The sequence below is a fragment of the Callithrix jacchus genome, chromosome 7 (genome assembly GCF_049354715.1).
Source record: "Callithrix jacchus isolate 240 chromosome 7, calJac240_pri, whole genome shotgun sequence".
In the NCBI taxonomy this organism is placed as follows: domain Eukaryota; kingdom Metazoa; phylum Chordata; class Mammalia; order Primates; family Cebidae; genus Callithrix; species Callithrix jacchus.
Genome location: NC_133508.1, coordinates 100928052 through 100941767, shown reverse-complemented (window position 1 = coordinate 100941767; position 13716 = coordinate 100928052). Strand labels below are relative to the sequence as shown.

The 13716-nt window shown below is 45.3% G+C and overlaps 1 protein-coding gene across 1 annotated transcript in view; it reads right to left on the bottom strand.

Moving 5' to 3' along the window:
• The window catches only part of ROR1 (receptor tyrosine kinase like orphan receptor 1), a 400362-nt gene extending 387466 nt beyond the window's left edge, over positions 1-12896 (bottom strand). The window contains exon 1 of the mRNA XM_017974813.5: positions 12430-12896. Within this exon, the coding sequence (XP_017830302.3) occupies positions 12430-12520 (91 nt within the window). The 5' untranslated portion in view covers positions 12521-12896. The remainder of the gene's footprint in view (positions 1-12429) is intronic.
• Positions 12897-13716: the final 820 nt, after the last annotated feature.

The following is a 13716-nucleotide window of genomic DNA, read 5'->3' as shown; positions in this document are numbered from 1 at the left end:
GTAAGGTTGTGTGCATTGTAGGGACACAATAACCTCATGAAAGCAGCATCTACTGGCTCAGATAAGGAAACTCGAGGGAGGTGGAAAAGAGATTGGAAGCCTGTCAGACCTCTTCTGCCTCTCAGCAATGCCTCTGGATATGAAGTCATTCTCTCCTACACACCAGCTTCTTTCCTGGGCTCAGACATGACAAAGGGCATCTCTCAGTTTCCCCATCCCAGAGGGATGCCCCTAAAATCCCAAGGAAAGACTATGATTAGTGTGGGCTAGAGCAGTTCCTTTTTGGAAGTGATGAAGGGGCATTTTCCAGAAGGAGGGACTGAGGGATGAGGAATTGAAATCAGGGCAATAGGCTGGGCATGGTGGCTCACGCCTGTAATCCCAGCACTTTGGGAGGCAAAGGTGGGTGGATCACTTGAGGCTATGATTTTGAGACCAACCTGGCCCACATGGCAAAACCATTTTACTAAATATATAAAAATTAGCCAGGCATGGTGGCAGGCACCTGTAATTCCAGCTATTCAGGAGGCTGAGGCTGGAGAATCACTTGTACCCTGGAGGTGGAGGTTGCAGTGAGCTGAGATCCCACCACTGTACTCCAGCATGGGAGACACAGCAAGACTCTGTCTCAAAAAAAAAGGAGAGGGAGGGGGGAAGAAAGAACTCAAAGCAATAGTTCTGCAGGGAGAAAATATGATTCCAGTACAAAATGCAAAATGCCTTACCAGGTGCTCAGTCCACAGTCAATGCTTAATACTTGATGGTGAAAATTATTGAAAAGGTGTTGGGCTAAATCAGAATAAGCAGGTGTGATTTAGATGGCCTATGTGAGAATACTGGTGGAAGGTGAGGCCACAAAAGAAGGACTAACAGAGGCTGAAGCAGGCCAGAGTACCTTCCTGGATGTCAACAGAGGCTGAAAACAAGTAAGAATTCAGCAAGAAGAAATGAAAAGAGGAAAGAGCCTGAGCTGTATATGCCAGGGAGGTGGGCCGGTGCAAGGGTAGAAATTCCTAGAGGCTGCAAGATAGGCAAAGGGCCCTAAACCAAGGGCAGGACACTGACATTTGGATCAATTCATTATTCCCATACCATTTGGGGTGTATCACTCTTGCCTCCCTAAGGAAAACAGTAAACTTCTTACAGGAGAGGATATTACCATATAGTTCTCCTGCATCCCTTTCAGTTGTTAAATCAATATTTAACTAGACAGAAGCACCAGTGATTTCCTGGTAGGTTACACAGGTCATCTCCCTAGGGCAGGTGGAGCTTTTCCTCTTGGGCCCCTCCTTTCCTGCCCTCCCATCCACCAGCACTCAGATCAATTGCTCTGCGCATTTGATGAATCTGGAGGAACCCACTTTCACTCACATCCTAGAATGGCTAAGAAACTTTCTAAATGTGAGCCCTCAGGCAAAGATGTAAGAGGATTATTTGTAAAAGGTTTTGAGCATCTTACCTCTTCAGTTTTAACCCCAACACGACCATCAAATCTGACAACTGCTCCTTAAAAAGAAAATCAAGTTGTAGCCAACATAAGGGGGGAAATGCTTCATTCCCTATGCCTGGTGCTTGCTTTCTTGGGAGGGAGACTAATCAGTGTTAAGTCCTGGGCTCTCTCTATACCTTCACTAACACCTTCTTGCAGGGGTTTGGAGCACATTCCTAGGCAGCAACTTATGGATGAGCTGGGTAGCACAAACCGGACATGCTCAGTTCAGCTCCTCCCTTCCTCGGTGGGGAAAAGGGACATTAGTTATCAAGTGTCCCCTGAGAGGCCCTGACAGCAGACTCTCACCCACCAAAGACTGGTCACAGGCAAAGCTTTCAAGGCTTTGACTTAGGGACACAGTCCACACGAAAAAGGAGGAAGAGGAGTCAGCCAGATATGAGTGGGCAAAGCGCTATGAGTCACCCAGAGAAAAGAGAGAAAATTACTGGTAGATTAAGAATATCGTTGAAAGGTGTTGCTGCTTGTTTTCAGTACTCTACACACCTAATCTCCAACAGGCAATATCTTGGGACTGAAAATCCCTATACATCACACAACAGTTCTCTGAAGGGAGGAGATAAAATAGTCAGGACTAGGTTAAGCACTACTTCTTTAAGGTAGGCATATGAAGAGCTAATACATTCCATTACCATTCTGAAAGTCCAGGCAGGAAAAAGAAAAGCAGCCAATACCCTCCAGGGGGTGTGAAAATTATGAAAAAACTATGAAATACCCCAGTTGGAGTGAAATCCTAGAGGCAAGGGTATAATCTCTCTTATGGAGAAAAAATAGAATAAGTTACTTTCATGTACATTGTCTAAACCCATCCGGAAATGGTGTCAATTTCCCATGAAGAACAGATAAGAGCCTTTCAAGGATATCTAGGATTTCAGGCAGCATGTTCTATTTTTACCTTATGATGTTTAACCTTCGCAGAGCATAAGAAAGAAGTCCCTGCCCTTGAGAAACATTAATATAATTATAACCTAAGACTTCCAGGTGCTAAGAAAGTCCGCCTCAGAGATGACTGTATTATAAAATCATGCCTAACAAGGTGCTGAGAACTATCAATTTTGCCCCATCCCATCCTGTGAAAAATCTTAAATGAAGGATTGCTGCTCTCCATTCCATTCGGAGGTGTAGCTTCGATCACACACCAACCACCAACTATGGCCCCGGCACTGTGCCAAACACTGCCCATGGTCCTTCCCATTCTGTAAAGGTAGGCACCATTATGGCTCCCATTTTACAGGTGGGGAAAGCCAGTCTCAGAGGTTACCTAGTTTGCTGACCTGGCAGAACGTTACTGAGCCTAGTCCATCTGATGCCAAAGCCCTTCTCTTCCTGGCTCTTCTCCCTGATACAATCACCAACCACTTAGGAAACTCCTATTTTAGGTTGCAGAAATCCCAGCACCAGGTCCCATCTACAAATGCCTTTCAACTATTTCTAAAAACAACAGCTATTTAAGGATTTTTGTGGATGAAACAAGTGAAAATCAGGCAAATTCTGGTGAAACAATAGTGAAAATAGTCATATATCAGTATATTAGAGGCACAAATTCCAAACAAAAGTAGTCTTTTAGAGCAGAAAGTTCAATGGTCTAAGTTGAAGGAGCTGGGTTTTAGACTGGCTCTGACAGCTACAGAGTGACCTTGCGTGAGCTGCCAAACTCACTTGCCTAATTTTAGAAGGGAGAGAGAAATAAATCCTATTTCACTGGATTTTTTTTGGAAAATTAAAGGTAATACTGTACATAAATGGCTTTGTAAGCTGCAAAGCCCTATACAAATGGAGGATTTAATTATAATTATTTTGACTTAGCTATTTGGCTGGGATCTTACTGAGAATTTTAATCATCAGACAGAGTTTTAAAAAAGTGAAATGCAGTATGGCATAATGATTAAGAACAAAACCCAGGCCTCAGGATATGTAGGTTCAAATCCTAGCTTTCCCATGTAATTCCCTGTGTGGTCTTGGGCAGGTTACTTATCTTCTCTGTGCCTCAGTTTCCTTATCTAGAAAATGGGGATATCATGGAACACACTGAGGACCTTGCTGCAGGCATTGTGAGTGTTCAAGGAGTGTTCTGCAGCCAGTGAGAGGCCTGGTCAGGATGAATCTGCTTCTAAAGCCCATATATTCTTGCTCTGCTGTGCACTTTTTCAACAGACAAGTGGTCGTTTGTAAAGTAAGTAGTTGTGTAGTTACCAAATGGAAGGAAAGACACCAAGAAAGACAGTTGCTCTTTTATCTTCTACCTGCCCTAATCCTGGCTTTTAGACTGGACTCTGCTTTGGGCATGGTAGGGAATTCACACAGGTGGTGAGCTGGAGAGAATCAAGATGCCTAAGAGTGAACTATATATAATGCTCCTAGAACTCTGGCTTACCTCATAGGGTTGCCCTGAAGACTATGCAAGTTAAAACACTTACAGAACTTAGAATAGTACTTACTTGGCTCACAGTACACTCCGTGTGTTAATTATTAGTCTACTATCATAATTTTCATCAAGCAGGCAAGAGGGGGACTAGAATTAACTAGTCTGCACTAGAAGACAAAACAGTCCCATCAGAGAGAATAAGACACAATCATATACCTTTGACAAGCAGCCCTGAAATGCACCACATTTTTAACTCCCTAGGACACCCTTTGGGAAGAAAGATAAGTCTTCAGGCTCCCACTGAAACTGCTTCCTTCCCTCTCCGCCTCCGCTCTTCATATGCTAAAAACACAACGGACTTCATTCAACACTGTCTTTCTTTTCTTCACTCTCCCATCCCCTGGATACCAGCTTCATTCCACAGTGAAGACCTGGTCTAAGAACCCAGAATAGTCTCAGCCAGTCCATGGAGACCCCAGAGCAGCTGCAGGCTGCTGTGGCACTCCAGCCCTTTGCCAGCAGTGGTATGTCCAACTCTTCTTCTCCTTTCCCATCCTTCAAACCTGCACCCTCTCAATCCTTCCTTCAAGGCTCAAATCATATCCACTTCCTCCCAAAAGACCTCTCCCTTCTCGGAATTCGGCATATATAACTGCCAACTCGGTATTCACTGGCTGTATAAAGTGCCTATTTTATTGCCCCTAAAAGGTAAACTCCACAAGGGCTAAGGCCAGCCTTAGTTCTTCCAGATTCTCCACAGTGCTAGAGGAACCCTATGTGTGCCATAAATTATTTGGGAAGGGGTTTAATTTACTGGATGGAGCCCCAGGCTCTGCATGAAGTGGTCAGACACAAACTAGTTTTCTATTTTATTCTATCTAAAAATGCTGGTCCTACCCACTAAATTGATTTCACCACACACTATGATTTACAGCCTCATGTTACTTAAGGTAACATTAGCAGCTATAACAACAACAACAGCAATTCTCAAAATTTCAGCCTTAACAATAGACATCTGTTTTTGGTTCACACAAAACTTAAACAAGTGTGGCTTCCACCACACAGGGATTAAGGGAGAATCTCAAGCTCTTTCCATGTTGTGTCACTTTCAACACATGACTTCTAAGGTTGCCAAGCCACCAAAGAAGGATCATAGTGATTCTGCCTCAGGGAGTTTTTTAAGGGTCAAGCCTACAAGTGACAACAAGTACCTCCAATTTCATTTCATTGGCTAGTATTTAGTCACATGGCTTCACTTAACTGTGAGAAAGCTGAGAATTGTTGTCTTGTCATGTGACCGGAAGAGATGGAAACATATTTGGTGATCAGCTAGCAATCTCTGCCATAAATCTGCCACTGTAAAGCCCTCCAAGACAATGACCTACCCTTATTCATCTTTATATCTCCAGTGAGACTATAAGAATATTTGGTTCACTGTAAGCATATAGAAACTGTATGATCAATGAATGAACGAGGGCAGGTGGTAAATCCTGGCCCGAGTTCTAGGAGTGCCGTAGTTCATGACGAAACCTCTTGATTCTCTCCACGCCTATGCAAATCCCCTCCCATACCCAAAGCAGAGTCATGTCCTAAAAGCCAGGATTAGGGCAGGTGAAGAAGATAGAAGAGCAACTGTATTGGTGTCTTCCCTTTCATTTGGTGACTACAGTTGCTTACTTTTCCAACAACCACGTGTCTGTTGAAAAAGTGCACAGTGAGCAAGAGCACATGGGTTTTACAGGCAGATAGATTCTGACCAGGCCTCTCACTGACTACAGAACTAGAGCAGAACACTCACTGAGCACTCACTATGTGTGTGTGGCACGGTCTGTGTGTTCCATGAATTATTTCATTGACTCGTCACAATAAGCCTATGAAGGAGGCACTCATGTTCTTCCTCTGACCCTCTAATCCCCTGAGAATTAATGTATTCTTCCCGTGTTCCCACAGCACTTTTTCCAAAATCCTTTCCTATAATTCACTTATGGGAGAGATAGTTGCGTGTGGAGGTTACACATCTGCGTATTGGTGTCTCTTCAATCACACTTGAAGGATCACAAAAAGAGCACACACCTGACAGTTCAAATACCTAAATTCAAATCCCAAATCCCAATTTAATAATTGTATGAGGTTGGCTGAGACACTTACCTTTCTGAGCCTCGATTTCCTTATCTGTAAAAGAGGATCAGAAGTCCAAACTCCAAAGAGTACTGAGAAGCATAAGTAGCTTAAAGAAATAAAGATACTGGCATATAGCAGGTGCTCAAAAAAGTGAGAATTTTTCTCCTTCTCTCTCCTTGAGGGGAAAGATAATATTTTATTCCTGGACACAAATACTGTATCTTGTATGTGACAAATATATAATAAATGTTAGTTGAAATACACTGAGTGACAAGCTTCACTGTTAAAAAATAAAAATAACAAACCCAACCTCTGCTTTGTCTTTAGAAGTCCTTTTTATCACCCCTCCCCCTTCCCACACACTTCATTACTCTTCTCTCTTTGGGAAACATGAACTTTTCTTCTTCTACTTGGAAAATTTAAATGGTAAACAGAGCACCTCAGGATCCTTTCCTCTGGCCATTATCCTTCTCTTTCAAGTTGTGCTCAGCAAGATTATTTGGATATTGAAGCTAAAAACGGTCGGATTACAAGTGGAGGTCCCTGAAATGTAACATTCCCCATTGTAGGATTCTGGAATTACACGAAGCACCCGGGAGGGGTTGCTCTTCCCCAAAGAGCTTGCTGTTCTGAAGAAAGCCTTTGTTTTAAGGCTTTGCAAAACTGCACTGTGGAATCCCTTCCATCCAGGTACCCAGCACTGGCCTGGGTACTGCTCAGATCTAGAGTGTCTGCATGCTCCCTATAAAACAAAGCACTCTGGAGTCCTAAAACCTTGTAAAATTTGCTATTCTCTGAGCCTTGGTTGCTACCTTGCAGCAGGACCATTGTTCTGAAGCCAAATTTTCAGATTTCTCCTGTAAGCCCTTGAAAATGATGGTTGCTAACATATTTCATGTTCACTAAGTCCATGGCGCTATGTTAGCTGCTATAGGTTCATAACATTCTTTTATTCTCACAAAATCCCCCAGGAAGTCACATATTGTTGCTCTCCCCATTTTACAGAAAAGAAAACAGAGACTCAAAAGATTAGGTAACTTTGCCCAAGTAGGCAGCGAAGCACCAATTCAAACCCCCATTCCCTATCAGGCTCAAATCCCATTCTATTTCCATTACTCGGTGCCACCTCTTTAAACAGCTATCAGAGAAGTTTCGTCCTGTATAAAAATACTTGAAAAAAACAAAGTTTGGATTGTTGATATTTTAGCCCCCTTCTCTCTCTTAAAAAAGTAAAAAAATCTATAGTTCTATGGAGAGAAGGGGGAAAAAGGAAATGTAAGGAGGCCAAACATTATGAGGCTTGGCTTATCAGTATTTAATAACAGCTTTTGGATCAAGACTCTACAAAACCTTATTTATGGATAGACAGTTACTCTTAAGCAGAGCCTTTTTACACAGCCTTTTCATCTGAGGATGTTGTAGCCTTCTGCTGCCTTTCTATTAGTGAGAGATGAGGTGTGAAATTTGCTGGCCCTGCCAAGATTATCCCATTAAATTATCTGCCCTCTTCCAGTGTAATTCACTCAGGGGCAACTGTTTGGGACTCAGGCCCTATGGGTGTCCATGCCTGGGTGTTCTGGGAGGTGCAGCTGCGGAAGGGGGGATGAAGGAAAGAGTTCAGGTGGTGGTAACATCCCAATGACATAACATTAATCCACGTTTCACTGCTTTACCAAAATAAAGTGGATGCCACAATTATCCCATTCCTAAACAAACTGAAAACCCCAACCGAGCTTACTGCAACAAAGAGAGAGCCTTTTTACTGCTGTTTATTTTTATTTTGTATTCGTTAGCTTTTTAGATATTCCTGGCATGCAAGTCAGTCTCCGTGTAACAAGCAGCTGCATTTAGTTAAGGATTTTCGAAGAGTTGCCCCTATCCCTTCCCCCTTCAACTCCAGAGAACTTTCTCAGACTCTCCTTTCTCTTCGAGTGTCTAGAGAACAGTCTCTCCTGTCACACCCCAGGGAATGGGTGAAGCCAGGCTGAGGCCCTTCTGTTTGAGAAAGAGGCCTTGAAGACTTGAGTGTTTCTCAGCTGGGGCTGGATTTGCCAGGGTCTGGTCCTCACTGGGACCTTGAGCTGGCAAGCTGGCTGTCCCACTAGACAGCCCTCTAGTAAATCACCCCCTCCTTACCCTACAACCACAGTTGTCCACCAAGATGCAAATACAAAGGCATTTCATCAAAATATATCTCACTGATAGGTGGAAGGAACTGGCAAGCACACTTCTCAAACCACATCAAAGTTGAAGCTCATTACAAAAATGTAATTCTTCCAGAACCAGAGGTCCAGGCCATCCAACAAGGTGCTTCCAGTCTATCTCTGAGTTTCAGCAAGACCGTCTTAGGGAGCTCCAGCACTGTAAGGAAATTGAAATTGGCTGTCTCTAATAATTTCTTATAACCTCTAGATCATGGCTAAGCAAGCTTCCCTTTGCTGCTATTGGAAAACTTTGGGAAATACAACCTTTGTTCCATACATTACAAGAACGTAAATTGTAAGAATTAAACAAGGAGATAATGTCTAGGACAGCCATTAAAGTAACAGCATGAACTGTTAAGGCTTATAAGCCCAGTAATGCCACTTTTTAGCAGTGTAATCTAAAGAAAGTAACTTAACCTCTCTTTATCCGTCTGTAAAATGAGCTAATATGCCATCTCCCTTATAGAGTTGTGAGGATTCAGTGAGTTAACACTTGCAAAAGGCTTAGAAGAGTGATTGGCCCATTGTAAGGATTAAATAAGTGTTTGTTAAATAAACTGCACAAACTGCATCTCAGAGTGCTTGGATTCAGGGATATATTTTCTTAGTTGAGGTGACAAGGACTGGCACCATTCTTCAGCTTCTCTCAGGCCCAGTTAACAGCCTGCCTGGTGGAAGGGAAACTGGGAAATGAGAGGTAGAGGCTAACCTGGGATAAGGCCTAGAAGTGGCCACCAACACTCAACCCCTTTCAACCTCTCCAGGAAGGCAAACCTATTGCTTCAGGCATCAAACACTCCAAGTCAGCAGTTCCTATCTTTCAGGGGTTGACACTTTTCTTGGAAAAATCAGATTATAGCTATAGCTATAAATACAGAACCGTAAAAATGCACATAAAATTTTCTATATTATTTCTGGGAGTTCACATATGCTTAATTTCATGTACCCCAAGTTAATTTCATGCACTCACTTCTAGGCTGGGTGCTTCTCTCCAGGCATGGCTTCACTTAAATCTCATAACACTCTCATAAGGCTCAGAAAAACCAACTGACATACCCATTATACAAAAGAGAACAGATTCAAATCCAGGTCTGTTAAATGCCAAAGCCTGTACTTGAAACCCTTAAGCTGTACTGTCAAGTTCTGCTACACTTTCTTTTATACTAGAAGATCGGACAAGAAAAGGAAAAATCCCTGAAAATATGCCATGTTGCATTTTTACTGAGCAAAGCAAATATCAGAATTTTGCATACAAGCAAAAATTTATTCTCCACTCATTCAACAAAAATCTAGGACCACTTACTGTATATGTATTTGTGTACACATATATATATGTGGGTGTGTGTATATATATATATGCCATCTATCTGTACATATTCATTTACATCAAAGTACATATAGCTTACAAAGTGTTCCATTCTCCATAGGATGCTGTGTACAATTTTAAAAGATATTTGAAATCGGGTAGATGTTCACTGTCAAACCACAGCCAAACTTGATACTAATTTCAGAGCAAGTGACACTTTTAGAAACTTTCCAAAAGTCTAACTGGGGGCCTAGTCTCATGATACAGAAGAGAAAGGATGCTATAGGGCAAAGCTGATCCCTAACTAAATATCAGGCAGATAATCCCAGGCATCAGAGTAGCAAAACAGCCCACCAGGTATGCTGAATCAATATTGGAAATTAAATATTTCCAAAACTGATGGAGACAGTTTGACCACACCCTTTGTCCATCCCACCTTGGTGTGGCTCCTCCTAGCCAGGCAGGGAAGATTTTCAGGCATCTCTAATAAAGTTGGGACTAAGTGGACTTGGGTTCTCAATGTTTTCACTGGAAATGCTGACAGTCTTATTGCCCTCAAGAGACTCCTATTCTAAAAGTACAGACAAGCACCTATTTAAATGGCAGTGGAAGATTTACAAAATGATAGCAAACACAGTAGCAGGCCACCTCCCTCTGGCTCCAAGCAGCCAAACCACAGAATCTACAGGATTCTGAGACAGGCCAGGTAGGTTCCTAAAGCCCTGGGCTTGGGTGCAGTTATAAGGTAAGCTTCAGGTTCTTAAAGAAGTAGAGCTTTGCATAGGAGGGAGGTAGATAAGAAATCAATGGACAGACCAGAAAAAAACAAATTTAAAGGTTTTCTTCTCCTAGCTAACAAAATAGAAAAATGATGGGAGAAATGCTTCGTATCTTTTAAAATAAATACATGAAACATATCTCCCCTTAAGCTGATTTCCTGAGCTACTGGCTGGGCTACCTTAGGAACCTTGAATCCAAGAGGAGAAAGTAAATGTCAGTTCCACCAGAAGTCTTGACCCCAGAGAAAAAAACCGAACATTCACAGAAATGGAAAGGTATTTATAAAACAACAAATAAGAGTAATAGCAGATTTAAGCTCACTACTAAAGAGTATGGAATAGAAAATACCCTTCTTAAACAATTCTAAAAGGCTGTAAAAAGTCAAAGGAGACAGAATTGGGGTGGCTGCTGATAACAATGGTTCCTTACAGTGAGGGAAATCATTGCAGGGCCATTTATTTAAAGGCAAGAGACCCCCACCTCCCCAAGGGGCTATGATCTGAAAGCAACCACTGATGAAAGGTTAAGTACAAAGTAAAGGAGTCCACAGAGGAAATAACTGAATTAATCAAAGTCCCATCTTAGAATCACCCTGCTTATCTCCACCTCAATTTGCTGGGCAATCCAACTTGAGAAGGATGTTTACATTACATAGGCAGTATGCCCCATTTTTACTTTTCACCCAGGTGTTGTGGCGCAGGGCCAGATGTTTGGCATCACCGAGCAAAACATCTGTGTGACCAAGCTGTTTACATTTCATTAGGATTTTTCATCAGGAAGGTACGTTCCCTGCTGATGTACATCTTAATTACAATTAGAAGCCCTATTTACCCCCAGGAGCTTCCAGATTAGCACGACCACATTGTAGGATCAGTTTCAGAAATCATCCTCAGAAAATGCTACTCTAGCTTCCCAAAAACCATCTCCAAGAAATCAAAATTCACACACAACTTCCTTCCAGAGTGTTTTCTACCAAGAAAGGCAGCTAACTTTTAGAAAAAACTAATTCTGTATTCGTGGTCTTGTAAGGAATACATCTTTCTCCCCTCAACTGCTAAGTAGTGCAGAGCCTTTTCTTTTCCTAAACACAGTGCTAACTTAAAAATGAAAGATGCATGATAAAAGAGCAGAGACCTATTTATCAGCTCAGGTTTAGGGCTGGGAGTGGGGGAGGGCAGAATGCAAGGGCTCCTCGCCCCCTCAAGGGATGCATGTTAAAAGTGAGGCCCGAGACCCCGGAGACTTTAATCAACTTTCCCCCTCCAACCTCCAAAGAATGAATCGGTTGTCTCCACAGGCGCAGCCGGGCTCTTCCCTCTCATTGTGTACCCGCTCAGACGCAGCAAGGACCCCAGCTTCCCGCAGCGAACTAAGACGCTGGGGCTTGCGGTGAAGTCTTTCTCTAACCGTTGCGATTGTCTTTGGGGATTACCAAAATCAAGTATGCATTAGATGGCTTTTCCCCCTCTTGTTTGTAACACGCATACAGACGCGCGCGCGCGCGCGCGTGCACACCCAAAGCACTTTGGAGCCGCAGGTCGCCTCTGACAGCACATTTTGCACAAAGTGGCAGCGGCCGCAGCGCCGCACACGTTTTGGACTCCATGGTGACCCTCGGGAGGGCCGGAGGGCCGGGATCGGTGGCGATGCGAGGCCGCCGGAGCCCCAGGAGGACCGGGCTTTTGTTTGCGTCGGTCAGCGAGCCGCCTGGGCTCTGGCGGGCACCACTGAACATCCAAATTCCCTCCTGGACCGCGCCTTCTGGGCCGGCTTGCAATTTGGGGGCAGGATAGACTTGCCTGAGCACAGGCTGGGCGCGCTAGGGGTCCGGGGAGACATGGGGGGACGCCCAGCACGGAAGTGCCCCCTTCACCCCAGGACCCCCAAACCCCTCCACGCTTCCTGTCAGCTCTGACAACCGCTGCTGTGCGCCGAGGAACGAGTCCCTGGGCGCTCCCCGGCCCGCCGCGGGGCTCCGGGGCAAACCCTGGCCTGGCGGCGCTGGCGAGCCCCGTGGCGGGTGGCCGGACGCGCCCCGGAGCCAGCGCGGCGCTTCCTGCGTGTCCTTCGCCCGGCTGGCCGACGGGAGGGTGGCCGCGGGCCAGGGGGTCGGGGCTGGCGGGGGCCGGCAGGCGCCTCTTACCTTGGGCAGCAGCCCCGCGCGCGGTCAGCAGCAGCGCGGCCAGCAGAGCCAGGAGTGGCGGGCGCGTCCCGCGGCGGCGCGGCCGGTGCATTCCTCCTCTCGCGGCGGCGGTGGCGGCTCCCAGGCCGCGCGCAGAACATCCACGGGCTCTCCCCGGGCTCCTGGCAGCCTCGTCCCGGTCGCTGGCGCTCGCGGGACGCCGGGGGCGTCTGCAAAGCTCTTTGTCCCTCTAACCTGCTCCCTCGCCTCCGCCCGGCCGCCTCTGGATGCCGCGAGCGCAGCCTCGCCTGGGTCTGCGGGTCAGTATCGGGCTGTCCGGGTCGCACCAGCGGGTGTGAGTGGCTCCGGCTTGGACTCCCAGAAGAGCGCACCCTGCGCTCAGGGGCTGCCGTCCCTGGGCTACCTCGGCGGCGGCTGCAGCGGCAGCGGCTGCTCCCGCTCTCCGCGCTCCCTCTCTCGCTCAACTTGTCACTTTCCACCAACTCTCCAACCCAGCGCCCCAGCCCCGACCAATGGCATACGCGGCCCAGGCCGGCGACCCAGCGCCCTCTGCTGCCGCCTCCCAACGCCCGCACCCTCCCCGACTTCGCAGAAAGCAGTAGCGGCTCTCGCGTCTCGGGCACGCTCCCCCCGCCTCCCCCACACGCCTCAAACTCACCACCGAACCGAGCCCGGGGGACCTTCAGGGCTACTTGACAGAAGGGGAAATCGAGGCTCAGAGAGACTTGTCCGGGATCTCAAGCCAGTTCGTGACTGGATGGTAGGAGACCCAGGTTCTAGCAGCCTCAGCTCTGTCACTGTTATCTGTGTGACTCTGGGTAATGGAACATTTATTGCTATCATACAATTTCCCTTTTCATTTCTTCTTAGACCCAAGAGTTGAGAGAGTTCTTACACAAGTAATTTATACTTTGCCTTTTTGTCTTAAATTTGTAGTTTCACTGAATGCAATGTCATCTGTACTGCCTCCTTTCAAGATTTATTGAGGATTATCTGTGGTTATTTTTGTCAATGTACCATGGTTTCTTGAAAGAAGGTGTTTCTGTCTTCCCAATGTGAAGACAGAATACTGTATCGATTTGATTTTCTTTGTATTCATTATTTTTTCAGGGCTTCTGAATCTTTTCTTTTTTTTTTTTTTTTTTGTCCAGCTGCTCTGCCATGAGCCAAGGTATCATTAAGGACCTCTACGATTAGTGTGTTTTTGTTCATTTCTCCTGGTTTAACTTTATGGATTTTGTAATTCATAAATACCCATGATGATCTGACTTTCCCTGTGGAGAGTGC